The 19,571-nt window shown below is 35.1% G+C and overlaps 1 protein-coding gene across 2 annotated transcripts in view; it reads right to left on the reverse strand.

Annotated features, from left to right (window-relative positions):
• Positions 1 to 16,343, reverse strand: part of LOC106056379 (probable serine/threonine-protein kinase dyrk1) — a 63,800-nt gene extending 47,457 nt beyond the window's left edge. The window contains exons 1-3 of one of the 2 annotated variants that reach the window (XM_056014957.1): positions 16,184 to 16,343; positions 1,657 to 1,776; positions 828 to 950 (exon numbers count right to left, since the gene is read on the reverse strand). In XM_056014957.1, the coding sequence (XP_055870932.1) occupies positions 828 to 950; positions 1,657 to 1,768 (235 nt within the window). In that variant the 5' untranslated portion in view covers positions 1,769 to 1,776; positions 16,184 to 16,343. Of the gene's footprint in view, positions 1 to 827; positions 951 to 1,656; positions 1,827 to 16,183 lie in introns of both variants that reach the window. The other variant, XM_056014958.1, reaches the window with a different exon arrangement.
• Positions 16,344 to 19,571: the final 3,228 nt, after the last annotated feature.

Below are 19,571 nucleotides of genomic sequence, written 5' to 3' on the forward strand. Positions count from 1 at the left end.
AAAACATTATCTGCCTATAAAACATTATCTACTTATAAAACATTATCTGCCTATAAAACATTATCTACTTATAAAACATTATCTGCCTATAAAACATTATCTACTTATAAAACATTATCTGCCTATAAAACATTATCTACTTATAAAACTTTATCTGTCTATAAAACATTATCTACTTATAAAACATTATCTGTCTATAAAACATTATCTACTTATAAAACATTATCTGCCTATAAACTAGATGGGTTCGACAGCCAGAAAGTCTCATGAAAAAACAATATATCCTAAAATACTTTACCATTGGCAACACAAAAAAAAAACTGACTGTAATTGCTATACTGAGCTTTACAAGCCTCTCTGGGACTTGAACTGCTTCACTCAAGACCTCACTGTACCAGACTGACTTCACTGTGACTAACAGTACTTGACTGAATCGCCTGACTCAAGGCCTTCTTGAAAAATCACAGAAACGCCAGTCTTTCCTTCACTATCCCATAACCATATCATGGGTGATATTCCTGTGTAGTAATTCTACCAGAACTTTCTCTAGATCTGTTCATCATCACTTGACAGAACTGACTGCTAGCTACATGCTGACATGTGTCAGCTGATTGCACCCGCAATGCTATTACACTTAAAACAATATAAACATCTATCTAGCAACATTTCTGTATAAAATTATAGCTAGCTTCTAGAACTATTTGTTTTAAACAAAAAACTGATCACTTAAAGATTGTTCTTTCAATGAGTGTATAAATTAATTTGTGGCTTAATGTTGGACAGGACCTAGACCTTGTAGCTAGGGAGAAATCAAACATGAGTATTACCTTGACCTTGAAGTTTGTCTGAAATATTAAAGGCATTTCCTTTGGACACTTTGGAGTGAAAGTATTCCAGGTGACTATTGCTAGTCCTAGATTTACTGATCACTAGACCATCATAGTCATCAGCTGAGTAATAAAAATGAACAAATAAAACAAACCATGTCAACAGATAAACAAATCGAACAAACCATGTCAATAGATAAAAAGAACAAAACCATGTCAATGAATAAACAAATAAAACAAACCATGTCAATGGATAAACAAATAGAACAAACAATGTCAATAGATAAACAAACTGTATGTGGTTTGACTAGCTTTATACTGTTTGTATGTGTTTTGAGTTTTGACACGCTACATAAGGACAAATTACTTACTGTGTGTATATGTTTTAGCAAGCTAGATAAGGTCACCTTTCTTACTGTGTGTATGCATTTAGACTAGCTAGTTAAGGTCAAGTTACTTTCTGTGTGTATGCATTTTTGAGTTTTGACTAGCTAAATAAGGTCAACTTCCTTGCTGTGTGAATGTGGTTAGACTAACAAGATAAGGTCAACTTCCTTGCTGTGTGAATGTGGTTAGACTAGAAAGATAAGGTCAACTTTGCCAGTGTGGGAATGTGGTTAGACTAGCAAGATAAGGTCAACTTTGCCAGTGTGGGAATGTGGTTAGACTAGCAAGATAAGGTCAACTTTGCCAGTGTGGGAATGTGGTTAGACTAGCAAGATAAGGTCAACTTTGCCAGTGTGGGAATGTGGTTAGACTAGCAAGATAAGATCAACTTTACCAGTGTGGGAATGTGGTTAGACTAGCAAGATAAGGTCAACTTTCTTACTTTGTGCATTGAAAATGTTGACTAAAGGTCTGTTTCCTATCACCATTAATGAGGGTCCAGAATCTCCTGTTGCCATAGCAATGGGAGAAGTTCTACCCCATCTTGCATCCATTTCTTGGTCTTTAGAATGTAGAAAAAATATTTCTGTTAGTCAAACAATCCTAATCAACCTAAAATAAAAGAGGACTATATTAACTTGCATAAAATAAAACAGAACACCTGGCAGCCTTCCAAAACAAAGCGGGAGATCTCTAACAAAGGCTGCAGGATACACATTGGAGGACAGAGGCAGAAAAAAGCAGAAAATTAAAAAGAAAACTTAGCAAGGCCACCAGCAGGAAACTGTTTTCTGAGTTGTATTTGGTCAAATAGGTAGGTAGCAGCTGGTAAAGTAAAGTAAAGTAAAGTAAAGTCCCCTTACAGACCTAGTGATCTTTAAAAGATATTAAATTTAGATATCTATAATATAATGTCATGTACGTATAGATCTAGTACCTACTATATATGTATAAAAATATCAGTGATTCATTGATCAAGAAATCTCTTAAACTATCATATGTATCGTCATCAAATTTTGTACATAGGTTTCTTTAACCTCCTAGTGCTCACTAAGAATGCTTTTTGACACAATGACAACCTAACAACTGCTATTGGTGAAAAATTGCAAGCTCTATCAAACTTTTGTATTTTATTTTTGGTATTTCCCAAAAGGCCAAAGTCTACATATTAAAAAAAATATCACAAATTTATTTCTAAAACATTTTTACTTTTCCATTACCCTACTTATTTTTATTATGCCTAAACGTCATTTCCACTTCCTTTTAGAAGCAGTCAAAATAAAAAACAAAACCAATCCTAATAGCATTAATATCTAGAGAGAAAGCAAGTAATGGTACTTTGCAACACTGTCAAAAAACAACAAAAACTAACCCTTATGGTATTGAAAAGATAAATCTTGATCTATTGTCGATTTACTACATGTATAAGTGGTCAAATAAGTGATTACAATTAATAAAACCAAAATGAGGTATTAATTTTTTTTAGAGAACAAAATACCAAGAAAAATGTACAAATGGTAACAGAAATGTGTACGAAGGGCTAAATTTTAGTTGTTGGCGGCGGTTGGGGTGGAGTGGGCCAAAATCTGAGAGCGTGTACTTGTCGGGGGCGCATTATGAAGCGGGTCTTTCCAAACCAAGTAAAAGTCTATTGAGAGAAATTATGAAGCACAGTAAAAACAAAAAAAAACAAATGGGGGTTCAAGAGAGAGAGAGAGAGAGAGAGAGAGAGTGGTTTGTGAAATTTCATTGTCACAGTTACACTAATTCACGGGCTAAAAAAGTATTTTAGGTCAATCGTTAAAACATGGCCCATTTATTAAAATAAAAAAATAACGAGCCATAATAAACAATAAAAAGCCAGGGAACAAATCAACAAGGACAGCCAGTGCCTATTGCTAGTGAACTTATAGATTCCAGAAATGCCAAAGTGATGAATCTAGAGTTCTAGTCATTCTAGATCTAGACTTAGTCTAAGTTAGAGTTGGACTATATAATTAGAGTCATAAGACTAATTTCACTAAGAGACAGTCTAGAGCAGTGGTTCCCAAACTTTTTTTTTTGTAGACCCCTTGCAATGTTTTCCGATATATGGTAGACTAATACTGCAATTTGCTGATTCATGAACTTCAAGTGTATTTTTTTTTTTTTTACTAATTTCTAGCCTAGTAATGTGAAGACTAAGAAAAGGTCATAAATATCAAATGTAAGATAATCTCATTAAATGTATGAAACAAGTTGGTACAATATGCAATGTTCTGTGAAATTTCATTTTCATATGAGATCTTAAACAAAAAGCTTTTTGTCAACCATCGAACTTCAGTGTGAAGGAGCAACTGATGAAAGTTATTGTGAACTTCAGTGTGAAGGAGCAACTGATGAAAGTTATTGTGAACTTCAGTGTGAAGGAGCAACTGATGAAAGTTATTGTGAACTTCAGTGTGAAGGAGCAACTGATGAAAGTTATTGTGAACTTCAGTGTGAAGGAGCAACTGATGAAAGTTATTGTGAACTTCAGTGTGAAGGAGCAACTGATGAAAGTTATTGTGAACTTCAGTGTGAAGGAGCAACTGATGAAAGTTATTGTGAACTTCAGTGTGAAGGAGCAACTGATGAAAGTTATTGTGAACTTCAGTGTGAAGGAGCAACTGATGAAAGTTATTGTGAACTTCAGTGTGAAGGAGCAACTGATGAAAGTTATTGTGAACTTCAGTGTGAAGGAGCAACTGATGAAAGTTATTGTGAACTTCAGTGTGAAGGAGCAACTGATGAAAGTTATTGTGAACTTCAGTGTGAAGGAGCAACTGATGAAAGTTATTGTGAACTTCAGTGTGAAGGAGCAACTGATGAAAGTTATTGTGAACTTCAGTGTGAAGGAGCAACTGATGAAAGTTATTGTGAACTTCAGTGTGAAGGAGCAACTGATGAAAGTTATTGTGAACTTCAGTGTGAAGGAGCAACTGATGAAAGTTATTGTGAACTTCAGTGTGAAGGAGCAACTGATGAAAGTTAGTGTGAACTTCAGTGTGAAGGAGCAACTGATGAAAGTTATTGTGAACTTCAGTGTGAAGGAGCAACTGATGAAAGTTATTGTGAACTTCAGTGTGAAGGAGCAACTGATGAAAGTTATTGTGAACTTCAGTGTGAAGGAGCAACTGATGAAAGTTATTGTGAACTTCAGTGTGAAGGAGCAACTGATGAAAGTTATTGTGAACTTCAGTGTGAAGGAGCAACTGATGAAAGTTATTGTGAACTTCAGTGTGAAGGAGCAACTGATGAAAGTTAGTGTGAACTTCAGTGTGAAGGAGCAACTGATGAAAGTTATTGTGAACTTCAGTGTGAAGGAGCAACTGATGAAAGTTATTGTGAACTTCAGTGTGAAGGAGCAACTGATGAAAGTTATTGTGAACTTCAGTGTGAAGGAGCAACTGATGAAAGTTATTGTGAACTTCAGTGTGAAGGAGCAACTGATGAAAGTTATTGTGAACTTCAGTGTGAAGGAGCAACTGATGAAAGTTATTGTGAACTTCAGTGTGAAGGAGCAACTGATGAAAGTTATTGTGAACTTCAGTGTGAAGGAGCAACTGATGAAAGTTATTGTGAACTTCAGTGTGAAGGAGCAACTGATGAAAGTTATTGTGAACTTCAGTGTGAAGGAGCAACTGATGAAAGTTATTGTGAACTTCAGTGTGAAGGAGCAACTGATGAAAGTTATTGTGAACTTCAGTGTGAAGGAGCAACTGATGAAAGTTATTGTGAACTTCAGTGTGAAGGAGCAACTGATGAAAGTTATTGTGAACTTCAGTGTGAAGGAGCAACTGATGAAAGTTATTGTGAACTTCAGTGTGAAGGAGCAACTGATGAAAGTTATTGTGAACTTCAGTGTGAAGGAGCAACTGATGAAAGTTAGTGTGAACTTCAGTGTGAAGGAGCAACTGATGAAAGTTATTGTGAACTTCAGTGTGAAGGAGCAACTGATGAAAGTTAGTGTGAACTTCAGTGTGAAGGAGCAACTGATGAAAGTTATTGTGAACTTCAGTGTGAAGGAGCAACTGATGAAAGTTATTGTGAACTTCAGTGTGAAGGAGCAACTGATGAAAGTTATTGTGAACTTCAGTGTGAAGGAGCAACTGATGAAAGTTAGTGTGAACTTCAGTGTGAAGGAGCAACTGATGAAAGTTATTGTGAACTTCAGTGTGAAGGAGCAACTGATGAAAGTTATTGTGAACTTCAGTGTGAAGGAGCAACTGATGAAAGTTATTGTGAACTTCAGTGTGAAGGAGCAACTGATGAAAGTTATTGTGAACTTCAGTGTGAAGGAGCAACTGATGAAAGTTATTGTGAACTTCAGTGTGAAGGAGCAACTGATGAAAGTTAGTGTGAACTTCAGTGTGAAGGAGCAACTGATGAAAGTTATTGTGAACTTCAGTGTGAAGGAGCAACTGATGAAAGTTATTGTGAACTTCAGTGTGAAGGAGCAACTGATGAAAGTTATTGTGAACTTCAGTGTGAAGGAGCAACTGATGAAAGTTAGTGTGAACTTCAGTGTGAAGGAGCAACTGATGAAAGTTATTGTGAACTTCAGTGTGAAGGAGCAACTGATGAAAGTTAGTGTGAACTTCAGTGTGAAGGAGCAACTGATGAAAGTTAGTGTGAACTTCAGTGTGAAGGAGCAACTGATGAAAGTTATTGTGAACTTCAGTGTGAAGGAGCAACTGATGAAAGTTATTGTGAACTTCAGTGTGAAGGAGCAACTGATGAAAGTTATTGTGAACTTCAGTGTGAAGGAGCAACTGATGAAAGTTATTGTGAACTTCAGTGTGAAGGAGCAACTGATGAAAGTTATTGTGAACTTCAGTGTGAAGGAGCAACTGATGAAAGTTATTGTGAACTTCAGTGTGAAGGAGCAACTGATGAAAGTTATTGTGAACTTCAGTGTGAAGGAGCAACTGATTAAAGTTATTGTGAACTTCAGTGTGAAGGAGCAACTGATGAAAGTTATTGTGAACTTCAGTGTGAAGGAGCAACTGATGAAAGTTAGTGTGAACTTCAGTGTGAAGGAGCAACTGATGAAAGTTATTGTGAACTTCAGTGTGAAGGAGCAACTGATGAAAGTTAGTGTGAACTTCAGTGTGAAGGAGCAACTGATGAAAGTTATTGTGAACTTCAGTGTGAAGGAGCAACTGATGAAAGTTATTGTGAACTTCAGTGTGAAGGAGCAACTGATGAAAGTTATTGTGAACTTCAGTGTGAAGGAGCAACTGATGAAAGTTAGTGTGAACTTCAGTGTGAAGGAGCAACTGATGAAAGTTATTGTGAACTTCAGTGTGAAGGAGCAACTGATGAAAGTTAGTGTGAACTTCAGTGTGAAGGAGCAACTGATGAAAGTTATTGTGAACTTCAGTGTGAAGGAGCAACTGATGAAAGTTATTGTGAACTTCAGTGTGAAGGAGCAACTGATGAAAGTTAGTGTGAACTTCAGTGTGAAGGAGCAACTGATGAAAGTTATTGTGAACTTCAGTGTGAAGGAGCAACTGATGAAAGTTATTGTGAACTTCAGTGTGAAGGAGCAACTGATGAAAGTTATTGTGAACTTCAGTGTGAAGGAGCAACTGATGAAAGTTAGTGTGAACTTCAGTGTGAAGGAGCAACTGATGAAAGTTATTGTGAACTTCAGTGTGAAGGAGCAACTGATGAAAGTTATTGTGAACTTCAGTGTGAAGGAGCAACTGATGAAAGTTAGTGTGAACTTCAGTGTGAAGGAGCAACTGATGAAAGTTAGTGTGAACTTCAGTGTGAAGGAGCAACTGATGAAAGTTATTGTGAACTTCAGTGTGAAGGAGCAACTGATGAAAGTTATTGTGAACTTCAGTGTGAAGGAGCAACTGATGAAAGTTATTGTGAACTTCAGTGTGAAGGAGCAACTGATGAAAGTTAGTGTGAACTTCAGTGTGAAGGAGCAACTGATGAAAGTTATTGTGAACTTCAGTGTGAAGGAGCAACTGATGAAAGTTAGTGTGAACTTCAGTGTGAAGGAGCAACTGATGAAAGTTAGTGTGAACTTCAGTGTGAAGGAGCAACTGATGAAAGTTATTGTGAACTTCAGTGTGAAGGAGCAACTGATGAAAGTTAGTGTGAACTTCAGTGTGAAGGAGCAACTGATGAAAGTTATTGTGAACTTCAGTGTGAAGGAGCAACTGATGAAAGTTATTGTGAACTTCAGTGTGAAGGAGCAACTGATGAAAGTTATTGTGAACTTCAGTGTGAAGGAGCAACTGATGAAAGTTAGTGTGAACTTCAGTGTGAAGGAGCAACTGATGAAAGTTAGTGTGAACTTCAGTGTGAAGGAGCAACTGATGAAAGTTATTGTGAACTTCAGTGTGAAGGAGCAACTGATGAAAGTTATTGTGAACTTCAGTGTGAAGGAGCAACTGATGAAAGTTATTGTGAACTTCAGTGTGAAGGAGCAACTGATGAAAGTTATTGTGAACTTCAGTGTGAAGGAGCAACTGATGAAAGTTATTGTGAACTTCAGTGTGAAGGAGCAACTGATGAAAGTTATTGTGAACTTCAGTGTGAAGGAGCAACTGATGAAAGTTATTGTGAACTTCAGTGTGAAGGAGCAACTGATGAAAGTTATTGTGAACTTCAGTGTGAAGGAGCAACTGATGAAAGTTATTGTGAACTTCAGTGTGAAGGAGCAACTGATGAAAGTTATTGTGAACTTCAGTGTGAAGGAGCAACTGATGAAAGTTAGTGTGAACTTCAGTGTGAAGGAGCAACTGATGAAAGTTATTGTGAACTTCAGTGTGAAGGAGCAACTGATGAAAGTTATTGTGAACTTCAGTGTGAAGGAGCAACTGATGAAAGTTATTGTGAACTTCAGTGTGAAGGAGCAACTGATGAAAGTTATTGTGAACTTCAGTGTGAAGGAGCAACTGATGAAAGTTAGTGTGAACTTCAGTGTGAAGGAGCAACTGATGAAAGTTAGTGTGAACTTCAGTGTGAAGGAGCAACTGATGAAAGTTAGTGTGAACACACAAGTGTGTATTTAACGTGCTTAAGGTGAACTGCGGTTGAAGATATTCATCATGCTATTACTAACACTACAGGTACACTATCCACGGTACAACTCAACCATTTTCTTCTTCATTCTCATTTTTATGTTGAGGCGTTCAGATGACTAGACCAATATATGAGATGAACTGCGCAGTGGTTTCCAAATCAGGGAGCTCTCCATATAGTTTTCTTTCTATTGGGGTGTTTTGGGGCCAGTGTCCTGTTTGGGCCTCTTGGTACAGAGAGACGTTTTGGAGGACATGGTCGGCATTCTCTGGTGACACTCCACATGAACAGATTTCACTGGTTCCAATTTTGAGCTTCCGGTAAATATGTTGTCGCATTCTGTTGTGTCTGGTCCTGAGTTGAAAGATTAGACGTTGATCTTGTCGGGATAGCTTATTATAATCATCTTTCTTGTGATTTGGATAAGAGCTTGTCCATTTCTCATTTATTTTATTTACTATTAGTTTCTCCATTTCTTCTGGATAGAGTGCAGAGTTTAATTGTGAGTTTGTTCTCCCACTCTTGGCTAGTGTGTCAGCCTTCTCATTTCCTTCTAGTTCTAGGGTGCTGGTATCCATTGAATAAGTTTTTTTTGCTGTTGTTGTTGAGCTTTGTAAGTGCTGTCCTGAGATTTTTTATATAAGAGGAAGTTTTCCAAGCTTTGGAGGGTTGTTTTTGCATCGGTTAGAAAGACAATCTGATTGTGTGGGGTACTTGGATGATTTGCTAGCATGGATGGTAGCGGCTAGTGCTAGTGCTTCCCTTTCTGCTCTGTGGCTGTCAGAGAGCTCTCCAGTTGCAATGGATTTTTCTAGTTTTTCTCCAGCTGGCCAATCGATGAGTATTCCAGCTCCTCCATTTGTGGTGGCTTTATGAGATGAGCCATCCGTGTTAACTCTGATCCACTGATTGCTAGGATAATGAGTTTGTAGAAAACAGTTCACTATTTCCTTGAGCTCTGTTGGAATGTAGTCCGATTTTTTTTTATATTTTCAATATGGTCTCTTATAGTAGGAACAGAGCTTTCGTCCCAGGGTGGATATTCATTATTATGTATCATGGATTCCAGAGTTATTTTTTCAATTTGGTGTTTCTTTTTTAGGTTTAGAGATTCTGTATGAAATTGGTCCTTTTGAGACGGTTTTTAGTGCCAGTTTTGTGGATTTTTGTTTTGAGTGGCTGTCTCTCCAAGGTTTCCAATTTTGTGAATTGGGAAAGGATTTTTATTTCTCTTCTTTCATCCAGTGAGATCAGGGCAGCGGTTTCTTCCATAGCTCTTATGGGTGTTGTTTTGATTGCTCCTGTCATTATCCTTAGACCAATATTTTGAACCTTGTCTTTTTTCTAAGGCTGGTTTGGGATGCTGAGCCCCATGCTATGACACCATATTCTAGAACAGGTCTTACGTAACTGGTATAGGTCTTTTTCAGGATGTTGTGATTAGCTCCCCAATCTGTGCCAGCTAATTTTTTCATAAGAGATAGTCTCTGGATGCCTTTACTCTGTGTTTTATCAATTTGTTTTTTCCAGGTTAATTTCGGGTCATAGGTGACTCTAAGATATGTAGGGCTGTCATTTTCTTCTAAAGCTTCCTTATCTAATGTTAATTTTATTGTTTTTTGTTTTGTTGACAGTGAGAATATGGTATATGTTGTCTTTTTTGTGTTGATGGACATGCCCCAGTCTTTGAACCATTTATTGAGTTTATCGAGAGCATCTTGTAATCGAAATTTTGATGTTCCTACATATTCTTCTGTGCTAATTAATGAAAACCAGTGACTTGGCGGAATTTAGGTCATTGGTTAATATGCAAGACTAAATGCATGACGCGTAGGACGTAATCATCTTCTTTTTTGAAGTAACGTCTGTATCATATAAGGTAATTAAGGCAAGGTCATCTGCATACATGCTGCTTTTAACTTTTCTTGGTAGCTTTTGATTTAGATCGTTTATGAATATTAGGAAAAGTGTTTGGGAGAGGACTCCTCCTTGGGGGACGCCATTTTTTATACTCACTGTGTGACTTCTTTGCCCTTGCATGCAAATTAAAGCTTTTCAATTATTTAGATATTCCTTTATCCAGTTGTACATTCTGTGGGATATGTGATGGTGGATTAGCTTGAGTAAGTGACCTTGTTCCCAGACTTTGTCAAATGCTTTTGTTGGATTCTTTTCTCGTGAGTAGGTTATTTGACTCAAGGATCCAAGTGAGTCTGCTATTTACCACTCTTTCCATGAAAGGTGCTTTATTTGTTGCTACTGGTATTATATTTGAGTAGTCCTTCAAACATTGATACGCCTTTATAGTCAATTATCAGTTTACACAAAAATAAGTTTTTCTTGGATTTCTTGATCCATAATAAAATGAGCATATGCCAATAAAAATACTTCATTACGGTTGATTCATCAACTTGTATAAATAAATAAGCTGTTTGCAAATAATTACATAAGAAGCTTTCAATGTCACAACTCCTTTCATCAATAGGCCTTTGAACTATTTTGTTGCTTAGGGGAATTTCTTAATAATATCAGATGCAGGTTTGTGTACCAAATAGTTTTCAAAACTTCAGATGCTGGCATAATCATTTTTTTTTACCTTTTGTGTGATGTTGTCCAAATTTCACAATAGGTCAAATATATTTTTAGACACTCGCACACCATATCTTCTCTTTCTGATGTCAAAACAAAGATTTTGTCCATTGTAGGTCCTTTCTTAATTTTATCAAAAGTATTTTAAATCTTAATACATTTTATTAGAGTGGATTCGTCTCAAATGATTCTCCAGCATAGGTGGTTTCATAGTGTCAATACATAAACATTTTACATAAAAATAAGTCACATTTGGCAATTTAAGTTTGACAAAAAAAAAGCCAAATACAAAAAAAATTAACACTACTGTCTAGATTTTACATTTAGATTCAGCCATGCTGAATATTAGTTACCTGAAGACTAAAATTAGCTTTATAAAGGAGATATTAAAATTTACAATAATTTTTTATTGGAATAATAAGATTCATATTTAAAGGCTTACCTGTAATAAGTTATATAGATACTTTATATTTATGTTATTTCATTGATGTGAAATCAAAATTAAAATCACTACCTTCTCAAATGAGATCCACTCTTGTGGACCCCCATTTACATCATATGGCATAGACCCCCAATTCTTTTTTTCACTTTCCTAGACCCCTTGGGAGTCTTCTTAGACCCCTTGGGGGTCTATATAGATCACTTTGGGAATCACTGGTCTAGAGTTCGCCTAGGCCTAGACAGTACTATAGACTAGTCTAGAGTCTAGATCTATACCTCTACTCTAGACTAGCTCTAGCTATTTGTATAAAATTATTTTTATTACAATTATATAATAATTCTCCAGTACGTCCAGTATCATGAGTATGTCTATGTAATTCTGTGGCATTTTACATCTCGAGAGATGATCTTTTCCCTTTGCAACTTCTTGTGTGACTAAAGAGGCCAATCCTTGATATACAGCTGCGATCGCAGGTTGGGCATATGTAATCACGAGGTGTATGACATCTGCAATCCGTGACCCTTTCTTTATGCTCTCTCTCTATCTATCCAGTGCCACCTCTTCCCAGCTGCTAGTGTCGATTTTGAAGAGCTTCATGTCGCGTTTGCATCACTAGCGGATCCAGAACTTTGGAGTGGGGGGGGGGCGATTTTTTTCCAAACCCTAACCCTAACCCCTATATATATATATATATATATATGAGAAATAATAAAAAGCGCTGTTTCTCAACTTTCTGCGAAGAAAAAACCCCAGACATGTAGAACCCTTTCTCTTGATAGTTCGGGGGTCTGGGGAAGCGCTGTAAGGCTCTTTAGTTTTTTTGCATTCGTCACTGTAGAAACGCATTCTACTGACATTTACAGCTCATTATTTATCAGTGGGGTTCGGGGCAAAGCCCCGACGCCAAAAGCGGTTTCTTGCATTTTTCACTGCTGAAACGCAGTCTCCTGACATCTACAGTTCATTATTCATCCTATTAAAAATGACCTTTTCAATAATGTTTTACTTGAAAAAATATTCTAATATGAATTAGAAAGGCCCTTACTACATCGCAAATAAAACAATTTGAAGATACCCCACATATTTAGATTAAGGCTTTGAAGATTACCAACGAAAAATAAATATTAGAATAATTTATTTTTTTTTAAAGTTCATTTGTAAGAGATAAATTTTGTTCAATAAGCAAGTTTGTAACTTTGTTTTGTTACAGAACTATAATTCAAAGCTCTAACAAAAAGTTTCGGAAGTGGGAGGAGAAATTAAGTGGACCAATTAGACTCTACTCTAAATTTGTTTGCATTTTTAGGATTGAAGCATAAGTTATGAGCTATATTCCCAATTTTTTTTAACTAGAAAAATAGCAGATTGAGTAAAGGTTGGAAAAAGGTGAATAGGAAAAGAATATTTGGTTTCAGAACTCATCTCAATTGTTACTCTTATTCTGAAAAATTTCGAACGAATTCTAAATTTTCCATAGCAAAGTCTTTCTTTACAAAATTCTGATAAATTTATGTGAAATTACATAAACTCTGTCGCCATATTTGACTATTTGTTTTAAAACATCATGTTTTCGTCTGGAAAGGGGAGGCGCGGTAGAATGAAAACGATTAATCCTCCCTCCTTTTTATAATTTCTGTTAATAATTGCATTTGGCATTAAAGAATAAGGGTTGTGCGACTCGATATAAGAATTTATTTGATAGCACATATAAAATATATTAGTGACAGATTTTTCTAATAATTTTGTAATTTCTTAACTATAATTCAAAAAGAAAAAGCATTGGTTTGTCCGATGGGCGGAAGGCGATTGCATGTATTGCCCCTTCCACCAAGTACAACCCTTTTTCATTTGATATTTACTAATGATAAAATTTGAGATTAGAGTGTGTGTGCGACATAATATACAAATGTGTCCACATATCAATACGTAGCTTATATCATATAGATATTCAACTAATTTTGTTCACAAACTATGATTTTTCCATAAAAGTAGGACCGCCCCCCCCCACTCAAAGGGTTTAGGTGGGAATGGCAGTAGATGTATTTGACCCCCCCCTCCACCCAATCGGAAAACAGGGGAACGACATAATATAAAGATCGGTGAAAACACCAATAACACGTTTTAATCATATTGATATTTAATTGATTCTGTTAGCAAGCTGTGATTTCTACAAATTTATTGGACTGCCCCCCCCCACTCGAAATTTTATGGGGTGGGGGGGGGGTGGGGGTGGGGGCGGGATTGATGCCATCGCCCCCTCCCGACCCCACAAAATCGGCCAAAATGCCTGAGGGTGGGGCGAAATAATCTAAAAATAGGTTGAAATATAACCTCCTATATAAATATATCCCCCCCCCCCCCCCCGATCCGCCAGTGGTTTGCATACATCCGTATAAAGTAAAAGTGGGCAACCAGCGGCTATCCTGCCTTCTATTAGATCGCTATACAGAATGTCCTATGGAAGTCGACCTACTGGCATTCTCAAACGTAGAATGTAATGTATGTAATAATAGATCTGATCTAGAAATAATCTAGATATTCTAGATGTAGAATGTAGATCTATATCTAGCTGCTAGATAGTGCCTATAGCTACTATCATATTCATAGAATTGATTGGTCAGAAGTCATATTATAATATAAATATAGATCTAGATTCTAGATCATCACCATGGCCATGACTGGCATGACCATATGAATATGATTATATATAAATATAATATAGATCTAGATTATTCTAGAATCTAGATATCTAGTCAATTCTAATTCTAGTCTATCATCAGTAGATTCAGTAGATTCTATATATACTATATAGCAGTGATGCCCAACCTTATTCAGCCGGCGGGCCATTTTTATTTCCAACACTCGTGTCGCGGGCCACAGCAATAAAAAGGTAATTTTAAAAAATGGAAATGGACAATAAACCATTTTCATTATAAACTCACGAATCTTTAACCTAAACCAACCTTTAAATATCCGGCTGCATAGATGAGACGCCAGGTCTGAGTACTGAAACTAGAAATGTAGGTGTTTCTCTGTGACACAATTACGTAACATGTGATTCGCCCAAATCATCAGTGAAAAGTTTGGACCTCACTAATAATACTTGTAATTGTTGTCATCATCGCGCTTGTTTTTGGAGATTTAGAAAAGTTTCTTCAGGTGGCCTAGAGTGGACATCAATTATCTGCATCACTTGAACTTTGACAAGGAGTTTGTAAATCAATCCATTCATACTTGTGGCACCATTATTAGTCACTCCAACTAATTTCTTCCATAAAGGGAAAGAACCTCTGTAATAGTTGTAATCTCTTTGATCAGGATTTGCCAGTGGTGGTCCCATGTATGCTTGTCATGGCTACTAACTTATTTATCTGATTTCAAAACGGCTGTTTGTACCGCGAATATATACAAAGATTTGTAGCGGTATCAAATATGTCGGTGGACTTTTCAGTGACAATAAAAAACATTTCGAAATCGGCTGTCTGTTAGTTTTGAATGGAGATATTTACCCATATCTTCCACTTGCCTTGTCATTTTCATGAGAAAGGTTGAAAGCTTCAACAGCATTCTTCTTTTCAGTTCTCATTTCGTCCATCACTGCAAGCGAGTACCTTTTTTTACGTACTTGCCTTCGGAAAATGGCTTCATGTCTCTACTTACAATGTGAACAACTCTTTAGCTTGCTAGCCTTACAGCAGACTCATTTTCTTGTCTCTTTTTTTGGTATCCTCCACTCTAGGTGTAATCTAACAATGATGTCTCAAACCAAGTATGCAGTCTAATTTATGTGTTTGGTTTCATAAAGCTGTTTAATGCTTAATATGTTCTTTAAAAAGAGACATCTTTATATTATTATTATTATTTGTGGAGAGGGTATTTTCTACACTTTGTGCCAACGTTTCGCGGGCCGGATGGAACAACTTCGCGGGCCCAATGAGGCCAGAGGGCCGTATTTTGGGTATCACTGCTATATATGATAGCTAGGCCTACTAGATCTATATGATTTTAATATGATAATATTAAGTCTCCAGCCATGGTAGTAGACTAGATCTAGTAAATTCTGGTAGATAAGATAGAATGATATATATGAATATGATATAAGTATTATAATTAATAAGAATGATAGATCTAGTCCTACTCCTAGAATCTAGAATAATCTAAAATCTAGATATCCTGAATCTTGACTCCAATTAACTCTAATATCTATTATCTAGATATCCATAACTAAGAATCTGGATTCTAGATCTATTATAATTAGAATTAGACTCTATAGAGGTCTAGGTCTAGTCTATATGATCATTAATTATGATATTATATATATAATATGTGACGTATAGATCTATCTATAATTATAATTTAAATAATTAATCTATATATTAATAATATTATATAAATAATAAAAATAATATTAAAATTTATTAAATATATACTATCTACATCTAGACTCTATTAACTCTATAGATCTAGACTACTTAAACTTAGCCTTAGATCCTTAGATCTAGAATCTAGACTATTAGAGTTCTAGTATACTATGTCAGACTTAACAGTTATTATGACTATGATAAATAACTAATTAACTACATCTAGATCTAGAACTACTTAAATTAGTTAAATCTACTATAACGTAACTATAGAAGATTTATATAGAATAGATCTAGATTGACATCTAGATCTAGATTCTAGATCTAGAATCCTAGATCTAGATCTAGATCTATAGTCGTATAGTATAGTATAGTAGTAGTACTAGTAGTCTATTTATATAGATCTAGTCTATATATTTAAATATATTAATATATAAATATAATATAGAATATAGATTATTTATTCTAAATCTAATAATTATTGCGTATCAAAGTTATAAAAATAAACTCACAAATAGATGTAGACTAGATTATGTCTACATTATTAATCCGAAAATGAGATTGTCAAATTTTACTTTGCCAAAAAACAACAACAATGTCCTTATGTCGCTTCCTTTACGGGCTTTACTAGATCTAAATCAACTTGGTTGGTTAGGTCATGATCTAAAAATATATTTCTGGGAAAGCACCGAGTTAGGCCTAAGCACAGAAGGGCCGGACCAATAGAAACATTTTGAATCATTCACTTCATTTTATATCTCCTCATAGCTGCATTCTAACCAGTGGGGAGTGCTGACTAGGGCTAGGGAGCTCAAAGGCTCTCAATCTATTTTATAAAGAATCTTTTTTTTTTAAATTGTTGAAGATCTAGATTTATATGGTTCCCAGACTTTTAGAGCCCATGGACCCCTAATATATATATATAATGGGCGTAGCCGGGGGGGGGGGGGCGAAATGAAATCCCTCCCCCCGACAGGGGGGAATCGGAATTTAGAGACTGATTTTGAGCGGCCCCCGTAAGGAGAAAAAGCCGCTATTAGGTTTGTGCAAAATGTCCGTCTGTCCGTCTGTCTGTCTGTCCGCCTGTCACACTCAGATCTCGAAAACTAGAAGACATATGAAAAATATTATTTCATCATTAAATGCGGCTTGAAAAGTTTAGGTGCAACGGCTACTTTTGGTTTTCTAAAAGCAAACCGTTTAATTTATAAAATTAATTATGCAAGCGATTTTTTCATTAAAATACACCAATTCTAAAACAATTACGTAAATGTAAGGGAGGCAATGTTACAATATGCTAACAAAGATGGACAGTTTTTGTGTATTTTCAGTATCACTAAGTCAAATATATTTTAAAAATGTACAGGAAATGTTTACAACAAATATAAATAATAGTTAAAGATGTTTTTTCTGATCAACTAGCTGCTAAAATTAAAAGAAAACATTTCTGTTTGTTTATAAAGGCTAATAATGCACTTTGTATGTAAATATCACGCACATTTTTCTTTAATGCACTTTTTATGCAGCTATTTTCGTGCAGTAGCGTAACGTCGAAATATGATCAGGTGCTAAACCAATTCCTTAAACTTTTTTTAAAAATCAGATTTTATTTATTTTTTCTTTAGTGCCCCCATCCGAATAAAAGAAGATTATTTTTGTGCGTTTTGTCTGTTGGTCGGTCTGTCCGTCACGATTAGATTAAAAATGTTTGTTTGCTCTTCTAATTTATATTACATTCAATTTCCATGCTTAAACGTTGCAAAAACACATTATCAATAATATGTTGTTCCGTTTTTTATGTAAATAGCATATTAATGCTAAATCAAAATCTCTATACTGACTTATATTTCATTAAGTGTAAAAATGTTCCGGATATTGTTTTATAAAACATGAATTATGCCTAACGATTGTTTGAAATCGCATAATTTACTAATATTACACTTATATTATTTGACAATGCGTCACTATAATTTGGTTATCAATATCAAATTGTTCCGTATTTTCATCTATAAACAAATTTTAAAAATATCGACAATAGGTTGTTCAGGGCTTTAAAGAAAAGTAAAACATAACATAGAAGTTTTGTAATCGATAAAGAATGTTCCGGATTTTGTTTCTTACAAATCGTCGCCAGAAATTTCCGAATTTATTTAAAAATCTACTAACGCCAAATAATTGTTTGAACTCCCTCTTCTAATTAATAAACAAATAATCTTCTCATTTACGAAATAATGTTTTTACGGATTTTTATGAAAAATATTTTAACTCACTACTCTCTTACAGTACATTTAACTTTCTACCTAAAACATTAAAAAATCTAATTATCGTTAATATTATGTTCCGATTTTTAAGGAAAACAGAATCCAAACACCAAATTTAAGTAGGTATGAAAATCTCTCCACATGGCTGTAGTACATCTAATTTTTATACGATACCATCCAAAAAATTTAATTAACGGTATTACATATAAATCTGAAATTCTCTTTTTCTTTTAGTATTTGTACAAACATCCGGAACAATCTATTATATAAGCTTTTCAATTGTGTTCATACCTAAAAATTATTGCGATGTTTTGAAACGTAAAATAAAGGTTAATCAATTTTTAATAACTTTTAGTTGTTTTTTTTATATCAAGATGACGGACAGACCGACTGACAGACAAAACGCAAAAACAATGCGGCTTTGATCCTCTTTAAATAAATTCTATTAGAACTCAGTGCACCAATGTCTATGAACCCTCGTTAAATATCTCGTGTAAATAAAGACATTTTTTTATGGTACCGGTACTATAAGCCTATTCTGAGGTAATGGAATTTTTTTTCTTTGACGTCATATGAATGAGCTCTTTAAATGTAATGTTAAAAGAACGCACTCGGTGCACCAATGTCTATTAACCCTCGAAAAATTGCTCGTATTGATGAAAACATATTTTAGTCTAACTAAGCCGTGTGACGTAGTGTTTTTTTTCATTTGACGTCATATGGAATGAATTCTTTAAATGAAATGCTAAAAGAACGCACTCGGTGCACCAATGTCTATGAACAATCGATAAATGGCTCGTATTGATGAAGGTAATTTTTAGTCTAGCTAGGCCGTGTGACGTAGTGTTTTTTTTTTCTTTGACGTCATATGGAATGAATTCTTTAAATGAAATGCTAAAAGAACGCACTCGGTGCACCAATGTCTATGAACACTCGATAAATGGCTCGTATTGATGAAGGCGATTTTTAGTCTAGCTAGGCCGTGTGACGTAGTGTTTTTTTTTCCCTCTGACGTTATATGGAATTAATTCTTCAAATGAAATGCTAAAAGAACTCGGTATAGTAATGTTTATTAAGCCTCGTTATGTGACTCGCGTTTAAAAAAGGAATGATATCTTGATTTAGATCTAATCTAGATTTTTTAAACTAGATCTAGATTTTTATTACAGTATATCTAGATCTGGATTTATATTCTAATTAAAATTATTTTAGAGTCTAGATCTAGAATTTCTAGATCTAGTTTAGACTAAAATAGACGATTAAGATGTAGAATTTCAATTTCTAAACTTAAAGTGTAAAAAAAAAAGTGTAGATTTTCATTTCCAAACGTTTTAATCAATATTGCAATGTTTTAATATACTAAAACTAATCTACTATTTTTTATTTAATTTAAATTTAAATTTACGGCAAATGAATCTTTGAAACATTATTACTTTTGACCATCAAAATTAAATCACCTCTTGAATATTATTTGCGATTTGCGAATATGCAGATCCGACAGGGATCCGACTTCGACGGGGGCCGCCTCTGAGTTTATGTAACACAAACTCTCTTTGTAATCTTGTTTGCTTTGATTTTGTTTATTTTAGGTGAGATTTTAATACTAAACTATATCACTTGGCCCAGCACAGCAAAGGAG

The sequence above is a fragment of the Biomphalaria glabrata genome, chromosome 17, assembly GCF_947242115.1.
Source record: "Biomphalaria glabrata chromosome 17, xgBioGlab47.1, whole genome shotgun sequence".
Taxonomy (NCBI): domain Eukaryota; kingdom Metazoa; phylum Mollusca; class Gastropoda; family Planorbidae; genus Biomphalaria; species Biomphalaria glabrata.